The 16,960-nt window shown below is 39.8% G+C and overlaps 1 protein-coding gene across 1 annotated transcript in view; it reads right to left on the reverse strand.

The window, feature by feature from the left end:
• Positions 1 to 8,432: 8,432 nt before the first annotated feature.
• Nsl1 (NSL1 component of MIS12 kinetochore complex) overlaps positions 8,433 to 16,960 on the reverse strand; it is a 39,434-nt gene continuing 30,906 nt past the window's right edge. The window contains exon 6 of the mRNA XM_005329425.5: positions 8,433 to 16,955. Within this exon, the coding sequence (XP_005329482.1) occupies positions 16,680 to 16,955 (276 nt within the window). The 3' untranslated portion in view covers positions 8,433 to 16,679. The remainder of the gene's footprint in view (positions 16,956 to 16,960) is intronic.

Raw genomic sequence — 16,960 nt, forward strand, 5'->3', positions numbered from 1 at the left:
AATTAAATTAAATGCATTATAGGAAATTAGAAAAAGCTACAGAAAATAGCCATGAAAAAAAAAATATATATATATATGGGGTGGCACTGAGGATTAAACCCAGGGGAACTTAATCACTGAGCCACATCCACAGCCCTTTTTATTTTTATTTTAAAATTTTGAGACAGAGTCTTACTAAGTTGCTAAGGCTGGCTTTGAACTTGCAATCCTCCTGCCTTAGCCTCCCAATCTGCTAGGATTATAGGCATGTGCCACCACGTGCAGCCATGATAATAATTCTTGATAATTAACAATTTATGATACATTCAATTAACAAATAGTTAAAATATACTGTAACCATCCATAATCTCTTTACCCAGAGATAACTGCTGATCCTACAGAGAGATTTTGGAGAGATTGCTCTTTTTATTGCTGAGTTTAGGCAGGACCATACCTGATACTTTCGTTTTGTTAAAGACTCTGAAATGCCTTCAGCTTTCCAAACTTAATAGTGCTGATGGTCAGCAGTTCTTTGTGTTTATTTTTGGTTCCACATGCTGTTCTTCAAACCCATTTCCTCTTATTCTCTCTCCAGCAGAGGCAAAGAAGCGGTGGCCTCTCACCTCCGCCTACAGAACCAGTGTATCTCAACCCACTCTTCCCAGGGGCCAGTCAACCGAGTGTCTATCTTGGCCTTCAATTCTCATTTTCCAGTTGTTTCATCCTTTTCCAGCGGTCCTTGAGGCTGAGAGCAAGGCATATTTCCTAACAACTAGTTTCCTTGGTTATTTAAAGTTCATCTCCCTGAAAGCCAGGAGATGAGTCGAATTGGCTTGGGGGACTTCCTTTCAGTTCTGAACTTGATGTTCCTCCTCTCTGGACCTGACTTAGGATTCTGCACTTGGCAAATATTTAGTGAGCTTTACTGGTTGTATGACTCAAGAGTGGGTTCCTAATAAGAGCCACAAAAAATCAGTAAGGACAGTTCCAGGAATTTGCTTGTTACTCAGTGGTGGTGGATCAAGGAGGGAAAGGAATGGAGGCTTCCTGTCCATTTCCCAGCCACTTCTCCCCACATACATCTTGAAAGGGGTGGCCACAAAGAACAGCGTGAGGGGCCCAGTGCCCCTGGCAGTATGTTCTCCTACGTGGGATACGTCCTGGGGACTGTGTACTTCAAGGAACTCAGCTTCTTAGGCACTGCTTTTACTCCACTGGGTAGCTCTAGATAGTAGAGGATCACCCAAAATGCTACCCATTTCCTTGTTTCTTCCCAAGGAAGCCACTTTTAAATGTGGTAGCATTGAGATGGTGCACTGTTGCACCAGAGTACCCAGGAACCTAAGAGATACAGCCATGTTCTCCCCATGCCTCAAACTCAACCTAACCAGAAAGCCTCAGAGCGGGAGGGAACCCTAGGCATGGAGCGACAGTGCAGAGATGCTCTTCTGAGCTCAGGCTCCTCATCAAAGGCTCAACCTAGGCAGAGGCACTGCCAAACTTTTGCAGGAAGTGCCTGGGCTACTCATTCAAACACTGACCCAGATTGGCCCTCCTTTCTTTGTCCCCCCCCCCCATCTCATTCATCTGCCTTTTGTGCCTCTGACATTTTTTAAAGCTCATAATGCTTGCCCATGGCACTCCCAGTCAACCATTGTCTTCTCCCATCTTTCAGAGGTTTCTGAAACAGCCTCTTCTGGAAGAGGAAGACTGGAAGAGGACCTCCCTCCACACTAACCACTCCCCTCAGAGAATTTCTTATAAATTCTGCAATTTATTAGTTCAATATGTGTTTTGAATAGACTCTCAAAAAACAAAAAAGATTTTAGGTGTTGACTTCTGAGAAGTAGGATGGCATCTACTTTGATATGGAAAGACCCCATCATATCAGAGAAGCAAAGACTGCCACTCTCAGTGTGACACTGCAGGTAGTTGCTTCAACTTTGACTTCAGAACCTGAACGTCTACATTTCCACTGGTGCTTTTTATATGGGCAGCATTAGCCAGATGCTTCAGTAATATTCAGTCAACAAATGTTTGCTGGGACACCCCCACCCCATCCCCAGTATGAGCCAAACATTGTGTTAGGTAGGTACTGGAGATATCGTCCCACTGAAAGTACACTGGGAATAGTACCAGGGGATGGCTGGGTAGACCCATCAATTCCTCTAAGTATTCATGTCCTTTGCATGTCCCCTACCCCAGCCCTGCTTGAATTTGAGCTGGCTGCAATCTGCTGAATTAAAAGTATATAGTAGAAGCAACGTACCAAGTCCCAGCTTAAGACAAGAGGCCTGGCAGGTTCTGCTTTTGCCGTTTTGAAATCCCTGAGCTATCGTGAAGATGGCTGAAGAAATCAGGTGGAAGGGGAGAGGCCCTGAGGCAAAGAGAAAGGAAGGGAAGCTCAGCCATCCCCTGGTCCCTGCAGAACCCAACTTCCAGCCACCTCAACTGCATGCAGCCACATGGGTGACCACCATTAAGTCCAACAGACCAAAAATCAAGGAAACAGGACCAACTAAGCTCACCTCACATTGCAGAATTGTGTGCAAACAACAATTTGGTTGTTGTTTATGGCCACTATTTGGGGGATATATTGTTATATAGCAACTGGTAACAAGGGCAAACAAAAACAAAATCAAACTCCTAAAGACAAGAGAGGAATATACAACCTTCAAGAACAGCTTCAAGATACTTTGGTAAACCAAATATTTACAAATCTAAAATCAAGCTGAGTCATGGTAGCAACAGAACTTTTTAAAAAACTAGGCCTCTATCATGTTCTTGTATAAGAATTAACATATCCACCCTCCCTAAAATAAACTATAAATTCAACGTAATCCCAAAAAATTACTCACAGGAATTTTTTAACATCTTGGGAAAGTTGATGGCTCAAGTTCACGTGGGGAAATAAATAAGCAAAAGTAACCAGGAACTTTGTAGAAAAATAATCACGAATGGAGAAAGATACTCTTAATAGAAAATAAACATATCATGATTTTATAAAAATTAAAGTGGTTATGGTATGGGAATATGAAAAGAACAGAATAGGAGCAGACCCAAATACATATTAGATTTTATTAGCTGAAAATTGTGGCATCTCAAATTAGTGGGGACAATTCAATTATTTAAACAAGTTTTGGAGAGATAACTCTGGCTCTGTTGAATGACTCAGTATTTTTCAGAATCCTTTGCTCCTTACCAAGATAGCAATTGAAAGGGGAAGGAGTGCTGGATCTACCTGTGCAGGTTCTTGTGCCCTTCTGACCCCTCTGATTTCCACACTGATGTCCCTATCCAGCTGGTCTCTGGACATATCTGATGTTACGTGGCTAGTTTACTGGATTTGATTCAGGCTTGTAGGCCCCACTGACCACTTGGCTTAACCAAGGGCACTGCATTACCCTTAAAGTGGCTGTCACTCCCCTGTTGTGTCTAGACTAATAGGCCACTCTGCAGCCCTCAGATGCAGGGTGCTTCTGTCCCTCTCCCTGATGTCCTGGAAAGACTGCTGGTCACCCCAGTTGGCTCCTCCCACAGTCCCGCCCCTGGCTATGGAGATCTCTAAATGCCTTCTGTGCACAGGCAGATTTCAAAGGCCAGACGCTGCCCCTCTCCCTAACCAACACAACATGTCCTGTGTTGTGATGATGGATGAGTGTCACTGGGAAATGTGCTTTCTGGATGGGTCTCTCAGAGTCCCTCTGGTCTACTCCCCAGTCTCAGAGAGGCTCCAAGTCTACCAGCTTCATTCTAACCATCTTCCCTTAGTTCACCTACTGTCCTGAGAGCTAGTCCAGTAGGCCTGGGTCTTCATGTGCTACATGGGGCCAATGGACTTTAAAGAACCCCTTTCTCTATAAACAAAATGTGGCTCTCAAGGCATGCCCTGAGACTTCTTGTTCTTTCATTCCCTTTGATCCAGGCAGGGCCCAAGCTCCCCTTCCTCAGGGGCAGTAGGCCTCCCCACTCTGAAGTCAGGAGGGAGCAAAGTTTAACTGGGGAAATAAATATAACTCAGTTTAGCTGGGCTTGGTGGGGCACACCTGTAATCCCAGTAGCTAAGGAAGCTGAGGAAGGAGGATTGTGAGTTCAAAGCCAGCCTCAGCAACTTAACAAGGCCCTAAGCCACTCAGTGAGATCCTTTCTCTAAATAAAATATAAAAAAAAGGGCTAGGGATGTGGATCAGTGGTTAAGTGCCACTGGGTTCAATCCCAAGTACCCCCCCCCCCCGACACACACACACAAAAAAAAAACCCCACATATACATATATGTCAAATAAATAAATATGTGTTTATGTACACACACACACACACACACACACACACACACATATTGGTTTAATAGTTTTATGTTTCCAAAACATCCTTACAACAGGTGCCACATAGATTTAGGAAACTGATGATTTCTAGCAGTAAATCACTAAAATAACTTCTTTAATAATTTGTGTTAATATTGCCAAAGAACAGTGAATCAAGTGTGTGACACATACTTCTAAAAACTTTGTGACTCAGTTGTCTGGAGGTTGCTTTGAAACCTTATTAATTCACAATTTACCAATGGATCATTTCCTATGACTATAATCCCTAAACAGTGAGGACCATTTGTGTCCTATAATAAAGGATGCTTAGAGATGATGATTGATATTTCCCAAGCAGTTAATAACAAAAGTGCATATTTAACCTCATTGAGATAACTGGTTTTGACAACTTTGAGTGTTTTCTTAGATGTTGCTATTACTTTGAAATATTAGCTATTCATGAATTCCTGGGAAATTTAGAAATGTCTGTTGTTACTATATCATGGTATGTGTCATTGGGAAGGAGGAGGAGGAGGAGGAGGAGGAGGAGGAGGAGGAGGAAGCTGTGATATAATGGTGAAGGCATCTAGGATGGGCTTGGGCCTGGGCTGTGAGCCAGAAAGCCTTATTCTTCTCCTGTGGTCTGCAAACTGCTGGGAAGGGGAGGCTCTCATCTCTCTCTCTTCATCATGACAATGAAGGTGATAATAACCCTACCTCAAGGGCTGTTTAGAGCATCAAATGAGATGATGCATTGAAGCTCTGAGCACATAGGGAGCACTCAATGCATGGTAACTACTGCAATTTGCTGTTACCTTTAGGAAACTAGTTGACAAAATTATACTTAAATGGTTATAAAAAGATTTTTTTTTGTACAATTCTGGATACATAGTGGATCCTCTATATGCTGCTTTAGCTGAGAGTGGTGGTACATGCCTATAGTTCGATACTCAGGAGGCTGAAGTAGGAGGATCACTTGAGTTCAGAAGTTCAAGGTCAGCTTGGGCAACAGAAAGACTACATCTCAATATGTGTGTGTGTGTGTGTGTGTGTGTGAGAGAGTATATATGCTGCTTTATACAGTTCTATAATTCATACTATTTATTAATGATCTTTCACCTGGTTTTGCTGCACTTACAGATGTGGCTTTTAATCTCTTCCTTTTCTTTGGGTAATCTTTTATCTTGAACTACCAAGAGTGGAATGAAGGGTGACCTCATGTAGCTAAAACAAATTTGACATCCTGGGTTTGTTTCAATAATTTTTTCAAGTCAGATTTACAGGGAGATATGCAAAAAAAAAAAAGAGTTTTGTTAGGGAAAAAATAATGGTTTCTGAGAATTCAGAGGCTCTGATATATGACACAGTGAAGGGAACCACAGGTTGATTGGCACGTCACAGGCACCACTTGCTGAGCCCTCTGGAGGGAGGGTGGTCACCATTCACAGCAAACAACCCAGTATACCCAATCAGGTCCTCCTCTGTGGCTGCATCTCAGTGTGTCCCTCTGATTCCTCTTTGTCTACTCTGACAGCAGCTCAGGGTCCTCCAGGGAAGAGCCCCTCAGAAATGAAATCCAGTGTTTCTGGAAGGGCAGGCCTGGGGTTCGGGCTGGGGTCACAGAGTCCATCAGCCCTCACCAGGGCAGAGAGTAGTATATGTTTACCTTTTGGAACTTTTATTTCCTTTGTGTACAAACGGCAAAAGAAATGAGAAGTCATTTTAAAAGGGGGTATTTCTAAAGAAGCAATCATCTGTCAAATCTGAACATTTTTTTTTTAAGAATTGTTGGGTTGGGCTTACAACAAAAAGAAATTGCAGTAAATATTTGCCAGTAAATTACAGGAATTTCTTCATGCTCCATCACAGTTTCTACAGACAAAAACATTTCTTGCAAGCAGCTAATTCCACAGAACTCTCCAAACCCTGAGTTTCACTCTCATGTTCCCCCTAGGAGCCAAAGTGCAGGGCACTTGGGCTCCTGAGTGTTCTCAGCAAAGGGATCCCCAGCGACTGTCACTCAAATCTCCCATGACTGATGGTAAATTGCTTGTGAACAAGGTATGCGCCTTGGTTTGCTTGCATATAGTGTAGCCTCACAACTGTTAGCACACATTATTTGGAGTCACTGAGTATTTGTGGAATGAAAATAGGCATGGTGATGGGAAATGATTTTCAAATATTGTTTGGGATGCAGTTGGGAAAGATCATGAGACTCTGGAGTTGGGATAGATAGGACCTGGAACAAAGGTGTCCTGCAAGTTTTTATTACTCTGCCAGTGTCCCCCTACCTTCTACCCCATTGCAGATCAGAGATGGGCAAACAGGCCACATAGAGAATAAAAGCAAATCAGAGAGGATTCACCTTATTTTTACCATTTGAGCTCACCCAGTTTTTATCAGAGAGGGAAATGAAGCAAGATACCAAGGTCAAAGATTTCCTTCTTCTCCTTTTTCCTACTCACTCTTCTGGCAGAGATGCTTAGCTGTAAAATGGCTGAAAAGAAAGTTTCCGAAATCAGAACAAAGGAGCCATACTGTGGGAAAAGCACCAAATTCAGCTGGTACTGCAAAAAAAAAAAAAAAAAAAAAAAAACAGAGATGAGAGGATTAAAGGATTGGGGAGGAGATCCAGGCAGCCAGGACCCAAGTGAGAGGATAGTCAGAGCTGACAAATGAAGGAAACAAACCTCCAGAAGAGTTGTGGGTGTTTTTTTTTCCTTGGGGGCAGGGGAGGGGTACTGGGAATTGAACTCTCAGGGGCACTTGACCACTATGCCACATCCCCAGCCCTATTTTGTATTTTTATATAGAGATAGGGTCTCATTGAGTTGCTTAGTGTCTCACTTTTGCTGAGCCTGGTTTTGAACTCATGATCCTCTTGTCTCAGCCTTCTGAGCTGCTGGGATTATAGATATGTGCCTCAGCACCCGGTTCCAGAGAGTTTTTTTTTTTTTTTCCGATACCTGGAAGTGAACTCAGAGACACTGAGCCACACCCCCAGCCCTATTTTGTATTTTATTTAGAGATAGGGTCTCATTGAGTAGCTTAGGGCCTTGTTAAGTTGCTGAGGCTGGCTTTGAACTCAATCCTCCTGTCTCAGCCTCCCAAGCTGCTGGGATTACAGGCATGCACCACCATGTCCGACTTTTAGAGGAGTTTTGAAGGAAGAAGAATCAACTGCTCAAGTCTGATACTCATGGACCAGGAAGAGGTGCATGGAGGAGGAGATCATGGTGGCATTGGGGCAGAAATGGGCAAAGAACTCCAAACCCATTGTAGCAGAAGGTACAAGCTAGGGAGCCACCTGAGTAGGCATCAGGGGAAGTCTTAAAATCTGCAACTAGGCATGTGCCCAATGACACTGGAGCCTTTTTCTGAATGAGGTGGTCAAGGTGATGATACAAATGCTTAACCTTCACAGACTGGGGAAGCAGCTGGAGTAGAAGACCAGGAGGAGATGAGTTTTCTTATCTGGCTACTCCAGGCCTCCCAGAAGTCAAGGAAATGTGTCCAAAGGAAAATAGCAGCAGAAAGCACATATACCTTCTAGTGCTATAGAGTCATCTGAGGGGTGTGAGTAGCAACTTTTGCTTTGATATCCTGCAGGGACAGGGGAACTAGACTTTGGTTCTAGGAGTCAAAAGAGTCCTCTTGCAGGCGAGTTTCCCAGTGATTTGCCCTAAGACTTTTATACCTCCTTTCCCTCCTTATCAATAACCAGCTCATTTTCTAGGCACCATTAATAATGAATATGAGATTGTGATCTACGGGAACCAGCAAGTTAAAAATCAGCAATACGGAACCATTCTTTCAACTAATATTAGTGAAGGGCCCACAGGGTGCAAGCAATATAGAGAAACAGCAATGAATTACGGGGAGATTCTTCACTCTTGAAACTTCAAATGAATATTAGTTTCTTCTTATCCTTTTGTATAAAATCCCCAAGAATGTTTCAGTGGTTCTCTAGAAAGATATTTTTTCCCCTTCATTTTTGCATAAAGACTTGATAAGAGTATCTGTTTGTAAAACAAATAGTTAGGAGTAGGGGGAAAAAAACACTCCATAGAAACCAAAATTAAACCTCATCCAATAAGAGAGTACAAATCTTACCAGAACTAAACGGAGATAATGTAACTGAAACTCTGAAATAGTCTTTGGAGAATAATTTATTTCTTCTTAAAAATATGATGAATCATAGATAATATAGAAGATAATTCCTGTTCACCTATATTTGTCATAATTTTCAAATAATTTTAAAATCAAATATTTAAACCCAAGTATTATTTGCACATAGTTTTAAAAATCAAATCTGTAAGGCATAAAAAGAGAGAGAGCAAGATCCAGAGAGAGACAGAGAGACAGACAGACCGTGGCCTACTTCCCCCTACCTAAGTTCATCTACAGTTAACACTTTCCATTCTTAGCTCTTTATTCTGGTATCTACTAAATGATATCCATATTGAGCAGCTACTTAGAGATTATCCACTGACATCCAGTGGCAGTGGATGAGAGTTTCACCCCCAGCATTCCCATTTCAGGGCTGATACTTGATGGTCACACTGGGACAATCTTATTAACTATTCAAATATGGATATGTTATCTCTGTACTAGTTGGTAAAGGAGGCTTCTCAGTGTCCCTACCCCTGTCCCCCGGCTGTTCCGGCCCATCTGGAACACTGGTTGTGCCTAGCTAGGCCCAGTAGCTATAGGGGTTCTCCAGAATCCAGCTTCAGTCTTTGACCAATGACAATTTGCCTGTCGGTGCCGGGGCTGTACTGATTGCTAATACCCATCCTCTCAGTCCTCCAGTATAACTGTCCCAATTCTTTATTGACTTCAGATTCAATGTTTTTATTATGTCTGTATAAATATTGTTCACCATGGAACCAACTGTTACTATGATTACGTATCTTTTCTTGTATGACTTTCTGGCTTTACTGGAATAATTTCCTGACTTTTTGGTTTGTTTGTTTACTTGATAGTATATGAATAATACTATAAAATATCTCCTTTATACACTCTTTCAGGAGGTCAAGACCATCACTTTTGTTGTTGGTTATATTTTCTCCTTCTGAAAATCTCTTTTGGAGTCCTATAGATTCTTCATTCAACCTGGCTTCTCGTGACTGTTCTCCAGTTCAGTTGAGGAGTTAGTTAGTGCCTCCCTTTTGGGGCCTCCATTTCCCAGATCCCATGGCTACTTCTTTTCTGTTTACTCTTTGTAGTAGACCACAATCCTCAGTAGTGTCCCCAGACAGGAAGCTTTGGAAGTAATTTTTTTCTTTTGAGACTTTGTGTATCTGAGAATGGCTTTTGGAACATTTGATAAGTCACATTTGGTTATTAGCATGGCTGGGTATAGAATATTAGGTTACAAACCGTTTATGCTGAGAATTTACAGATTGTGATGCCTCAAAGGCTTCTAGATTTTAAGATAGTTATTCAGTTGATGCCATTTGAATTCTCATTCATGATCGCCCCTCCATCCCTACCCCCAATGGAAGTTTGAAGAACTTTATCCCCAGTGGGCTTTTCATTTTTCTGTTTATTTGTGTTTTTTTGATGGAACCCAGGGACACTTAACCACTGAGCCACATCCCAAGCCCTTTTTGTATTTTATTTAGATTCAGGGTCTTAATAAGTTGCTTAGGTCCTCGCTAAGTTGCTGAGGCTGCCTTTGAACTCATGATCCTCCTGCCTCAGCCTCCTAGTCCTCTAGGATTACAGGTGTGCACAACCATGCACAGCCTATCCCTAGTGTTCTAATATTTCTTAATGATGTGTCTTGGTGGGGTGATTTTATTTATTTATTTATTTGGTCTTTCTTCATTCCATGCACTGAATACTGAGGGGGCCATTCCATCTGGACACATGCTGTTTTCTGTTGTTATAACAAAATTCCTGAGGCTGAGTGATTATTAAAGTTTACCTTGTCTCAGGTCTAGAAGTCCAAGAGCATGGCAATGGTATCAGCTTGGCTTCTGGTGGGGGCTACATGCTTCTCCATGTATGGTGGTAAAAGTGGAAGAACAAGTTGGGGTTCATGTAAACACATCACAGGGCAAAAGAGGAAGCAAGAAAGCAAGCCAAGGAAGTCAAACTCTCTTGATAACAACCCCTTCCCAAAGGAACTACATTAATACCTGTCCTACCACCTCTGAGTGCTGTTATGTTGAGGATCAGGCCTCAACATGAGTTTTGATGAGAACAAACCACATCCAAACCATTGCACTTGGTATTTGTCAGTTCTGGGAATGTTTCTTTTATCAGTTCTATTTCTCTATTATATTTTTAAGATACCCTTTACATGTCATTCCACTCACTTTTTTAAAGTGTGATGGTTTTTAGTATATTTGCCCAGCAACCATCACTATCATTTTAGAGTATTTCCATCACCCTCACCCCCTTTGACAGCAATTTTCTCTCAGAATTAGATTTGACCTTTTCGTGTTTATTTTCTGCTGATTTTGTTGTTATTGGTGGTGGTGATGGTGGTAGTACTAAGAATTAGATTCAAGGTTTCGTGCAGGCTAGGCAAGTGCTCTACCACTAAGCCACAGTCTTAGTCTTGAAAGAGAATTTTAAGACTTTATTCAGTCCAGTCTACTTTTTGTAACACAGAGAAAAAATTTTCACTGTTTTCCTTCAACCTTTCCAACACGTCCTATAACTACTGAATTTCTTGCTTTTAATCCTCTTAGCTTGCTAGTGTTTGGCCTATGAAGAAATGTAATTTCTCTCTCTTTCTTTACAGTGTTGAAACATTGATTTTATTTTTTTCCCACATTTTTATTGGTGCATTATAGTTGTGTATAATGATGGAATTTGTTGTTACATTTGTGTGTGGACATAATATAACAACATAATTTGGCCAATATCATGCCCCAGCACTCCCCCCATCTCTCACCCCTTGTTCCTCTATTGATCTCCCTTTTTTAGGAGGTCCACACCCACCTTTCTTTTCCTTTTTCTTCTCTAGCATCTGCATATGAGAGAAAACATTCAGCCCTGGACCTTCAGAATTTGACTTACTTCACTTAACATGATGGTCTCTAGTTCCATCCACCCATTTTCTGGCAAATGATCTAATTTCATTTTTCTTTATGGCTGAATAAAACTCCGTTGTGTATATATACCACATTTTCTTTATCCATTTATACACTGATGGACACTTAGGATGGTTCCATGGTTTAGCTATTGTGAATTATGCTGCTATAAATGGGTATGCCTGTAATCACTGTAGTATGCTGATTTTAATTCTTCAGGATGAATATCAGAAATGGTATAGCTGAGTCATATGATGTTTCCATTCCTTTTTTTTAATATATATTTTTTAGTTGTAGATGGATAAAATACTTTTTTAATATTAATTTTTTGGTTATAGGTGAACACTGTATCTTTTTTTATTTTTATGTGGTGCTGAGGATTGAACCTAATGCCTCACACACGCTAGGCAAGTAATCCACCTCTGAGCCACAACTCCAGCCCTAACATTTATTTATTTTTATATGGTGCTGAGGATCAAACCCAGCACCTTACATGTGCTCAGCAAGCACTCTACACTGAGCTACAACCCCAGTCTTCCATTCCTAGTCCTTTGAGGAACCTCCACTCTGATTTCCATAGTGGTTGTACTATTTTACAATCCCACTAAAAGTGTAAAAATAGTCCTTTTTCTCCACAATCTCTCTAGCATTTATTATTTGCTTTCTTAATGACTTCTGTTCCGACTGGTGTGAGATGAAATCTCAGTATAGTTTTGATTTGCATTTCCCTAATTGCTAATGATGTTGAACATTTTTTCATGTATTTGTTGGCCACTGTATTTTTTCTTTTGGAAAGTGTCTGTTTAGTTCATTTGCCCACTTATTAATTGGGTTATTTGACTTTTTGGTGTGAATTTTTTTGAGTTCTTTATATATTCTAGATATTAATCCTTTGTCAAAAGAGTAGCTAGAAAAGGTTTTCTTTAATTCTGTAGGTTTTCTCTTCACATTCGTAATTATTTCCTTTGCTGTGCAGATTTTAATTTGATACCATCCAATTTATTAACTCTTGACATTATTTCTTGGGCTTTAGAGGTCCTACTGAGAAAGTCGTTGCCTATACCTATGTACTGAAGTGTTGATCCTATGTTTTCTTCTAGGAGTTGCATAGTTTTTGCTATAATTCCTAGGTCTTTTGACAGATTTTGATTTTTACACAGGGTGAGAGATAAGGGTCTAATTTTATTCTTCTACATATGGATAACCAGTTTTTCCAGCACCATTGGTTCTTTTTTTTTTTTTTAGAGAGAGAGAATTTTTTTAATATTTATTTATTTATTTTTTAGTTTTCGGTGGACACAACATCTTTATTTATTTTTTTTAATGTGGTGCTGAGGATGGAACCCAGCGCCCTGTGCATGCCAGGCGAGCGCGTTACAGCTTGAGGCACATCCCCAGCTCAACAACATTTGTTAAAAAGGCATCTTTTCTCCAATGTGTTTTTGGCACCTCTGTCAAGGATCAGATAATTATAGATTTGTGGGTTTGTCTTTGGGTCTTCTCTTCTGCACCACTGCTCTGTGTATCTGTTTTTATGCCAGTTTTTGTTACTATAACTCTGCAGTACAGTTTGAAGTTGGGTATTGTAATGCTCCCAGCATTGCTTTTTTGGCTTACAATTGCTTTGGCTTTTCTGGGTCTTCTTCCAAGTGAATTTTAGGACTATTTTTTTTCTAGATCTGTGAAGAATAGTATTGGTATTTTGATGGGGTTTGCAATGAATCTGTATATTGCTTTTGGAAGTATGTCCATTTTGTTGATATTAATTCTGCCTATCCATGAACATGGGAGTTCTTTCCAACTTCTGAGGTCTTCTTCCATTTCTTTATTCAGTGTTCTATAGTTTTCACTCTAGAGGTTTTTCACCTCCTTGGTTAGATTTATCCTGAGGTATTTTAGGGGTTTTTTTATTTTGTTTTTTTGAGGCCATTGTGAATGGAATTGTTTTCCTGATTTCTTTCCTGGCAGAAAGCTATTTATTGACTTTTGTATGTTGACTTTGTATGCCAATCTCTCTTCTTAACAGTGTATACTTCTTCAATATTATTGATAGTCATCTTTATCTTAGTTAATAATCTAAAACACTGTCTTTTCCAAATGGTATTTCTATATTAAACTCTACTATAACTGTATAGTGAAACTTGGGCTCTCAAGATTTCAAGCCTCAGCTGTCGGTCTAGAGCTAGATTTTTTTTTAATTTAATTATAAACATTTCCAGGAACAAAACTAGAAAGATTATAAACATCCATCACACAGATTCAGCATTACCAAGATTTTTACCACATTTGCTTAATCTATTTTTTTCTTTGATGAAATTTTGCAGAGCAAATTCAAGACATTCTATGTATTTCAATATTTAGCCCTTAAAAGGTGGGGCACTTCCTTACATAATTAAAATGAAATTATGTTATATAATCTAATAAACAATTTTTGTTTCTGCTTGGGAATTTCTGAAGTGAAACCAATCATACAGAATTTCAATACTGATAGGGTATAGCCAGATGTGAGTGGTGGGAACATGAGGTTAAGGGAATAATTCTATAAAGCCCACTATGCTGACCCTCACATGTTTCTTTTTGTTTGTTTGTTTTGGAACTGGGGATTGAACCCAGGGGCACTCAACCACTGAGCCACATACCCAGCCTTTTTTTCCTCCAATTTTTTTTAGTTGTTGATGGACCTTTATTTTATTCATTTATTTATATGCAGTGCTGAGAATCAAACCTAGTGCATCACACATGTGAGGCAAGTGCCCTACCATTGAGCCATAACCCCAGCATCCCCAACCCTTCTTTATATTTTATTTAGAGACAGTGTCTCACTAAGGTGCTTAGGACCTCACTAAGTTACTGAAGTTGGATTTGAACTCACATTCCTCCTGCCTCAGCCTCCCCAGACAGTGGAATTACAGGCATGTACCACCACTCCCAGCTACATGTTTCTTTTTAAAAAGCATTTACCTGCATCCCTGCCTGGCTTAAGTTGACAGGATATGTTGCATTCCTTAGCAAATAACCTGTATCTGCAGGAGAAATGCAGATCTGAGATGCTAATAAAAAGAATACAAGGGCTGGGGTTATAGCTCAGTGGCAGAGTGCTTGCCTAGCACATGTAAGGCATCGGGTTCGATCCTCAGCACTATACCAAATAAAATAAGGCATTCTGTCCATCTACAACTATTAAAAAAAGAATATAAGTCACCCTGAAAGGGGTGAAGGGGGGAGGATTTTTGTGACCCTTATACTGACCAGATCCCAGAACTCAGGGAGATCAGGATAATTCTCTCTAAACATAAAATCTATAAGAACAGGTTCTAATTAGAACTAGTCAGCATGGGTCAAAGTGACCTACAGTTGTCATAACAGTGGGAACCTGAAAGTCTGACATCATCTTGCTGTCAATTAAAAGTCAAGAGGTGGGCATGACTCTCTGGAAATTTCATTGGGAGCCCTCTCTGGGTCTTCCTCCAAGTGAATTTTAGGATTATCTCCCAATAAAACTGGAAAGTCAGAGCAGCATGCCATTTCTCTCCTGAGAGGACCTATTCTTTCCCTTAAGAGTGTCCCCTTTTCCTCTTTTCTATCCCTTCTAATAAATTCATGCCTGTTACCTTGAGTGACATGTCTGAAATCTTTCTGGCATGACCACAAGAAAGGTCTCTGTGCTACATCAGTCTTGCAGCAGGCCTCTACCCAAAACAACAGTATGAAGTTAGCACTGTAAAAAGAGCAATATTCTATAGCCTCAAAACAATTTTAAAGTGAAGTTTAATATCTTCTGAAATGCAAGGTGCTGACCTGCAATTCAACTAAAGCTGAGCTCAAGAACACCCACTGAAAACTCTTAAAAATACATAGTATCAAGGTCAGTCTTTGTACATTAGGTTAATTAAAAACATTATATACAAATATACAGATATCAAACTGTAACATTAAAACATAGAATGTAAAAATGCAATAAAGTGACTTTATAAGTTTTCTTCACAGAAACAGGCTTCACAAATCTAGACATTTATGATTATTAAGATATTATGAGCAACAGATATATAAAAAAATCTAAGCCATGATTAGTAAATTCCTTTGGAAGTGGAGAAATGTAGTATACATATCAAAAGGGAAACATGGTAAGTTATATGGTCCCGCCTACTTTGCATATTATAAGAGGCATCAAAAGTGCTATAGGAAACTGTAGTTAAATGTTAGAAATATATATAATACATTTTCTCAGGCTTCCATCAATGATTATCTATTTGACTTACAAATATCCTTAAATGTAAAATTGTTCAGTATTATTGCATTTATTGTACAATGAAAATTTGCCAATTAATCTGATATATACTTTGAGCTGAAAGAATTTATGTATAATGAAATAAATGAGGGCTGGGGCTGTAGCTCAGTGGTAGAGTGCCCGCCTTGCACGTGTGAGGCACTGGGTTCGATCCTCAGCACCACATAAAAATAAAGATACTGTGTCCAACTACAACCAAAAAAAAATACTAAAAAGAAAAAGAAAGAAATGAGGAATCCTAAGAAAAAATTATTAGTTTCCAAGTCAAATTATGTTAAATATTCATGAAAAATAAAATTATAGGCCAGAAACACTGGCTACTTGCCAATGTTCATTCTGAATAATAATTCTTGCACAAATAATAGCCATCTTTGTCTTTTGAAGCAAACCCAAAAAAAGCCTAAAATTAATCCCACAAATACAAATTAACCGATTTTAGAATAACAAATTCAAAGCCAGTATTGTCATTTGCACATTAGGTTGATATGCAACTCTAGCTGAGAGGTAGAGCACAGGTGTGGCATGCACAAGGCCTTGGGTCCCAACCCCAGCACTCCAAACAAATAAAATCCTACATATAAAAAAATGCATCTGCTCCTGTATAGAACTAATTTGTTTTCAGCACCAAATGAATCATCACACAGCCTCCCCCTCTTGTTTTAAGGAAAGATATACATCAAGGAAATCAATAGAATACATTACTTATACAATTCCTCAAAAGCAGCAAGGCAGCCAAGAGTTGATGGCATTTAAGGAAAGTAAAAAATTTGCACTCTTAATGTCCACTGATGTGATTTGTGCCAACTTCAAACAAAACAAACCAAAGCCCCCAAAAAACCACCAACAACAAAAATAAAACCCAATCTAAAAACACTTTTCACCTAGTATACGTGAAATGAAATGATAAGAAACACAATATTATATCATATCCTAGCACAGACTTACTATGTTTGTATCAATGACTCACTAGTAAGAATTATTTGTTGTTTAAATAAAGTCCTGTCTAGGTAGTAGATGGTAATCTAAACACTGACAGCACCTATAGTCTCAAACAAAAGAGCTTATGAATCCAGATTAATTCTCTTTGGCCGCAGTGGATACCATTTTCTCTGGGGGCAGTCCTTAGTTCGCTTTCTTTTCAGTACCACATCAGAGGTTTTCCTGGGAGCAGTCTCCACTGGTGTGGTTTCTACTTGTGTTATAATGCTCTCGGGTTTAGCATCTGGTTTTCTACAACTGGAAAAGATTTCTTGGTGGATCCTCTGGAGCTGAATGATAGGTTGCATCTTCAAAACTTGGGAAAATCCATCTCCTTGTTCAATCAATGCAGGGAAAGCCTTAA

This window comes from Ictidomys tridecemlineatus, chromosome 10 (genome assembly GCF_052094955.1).
Source record: "Ictidomys tridecemlineatus isolate mIctTri1 chromosome 10, mIctTri1.hap1, whole genome shotgun sequence".
Lineage (NCBI taxonomy): Eukaryota > Metazoa > Chordata > Mammalia > Rodentia > Sciuridae > Ictidomys > Ictidomys tridecemlineatus.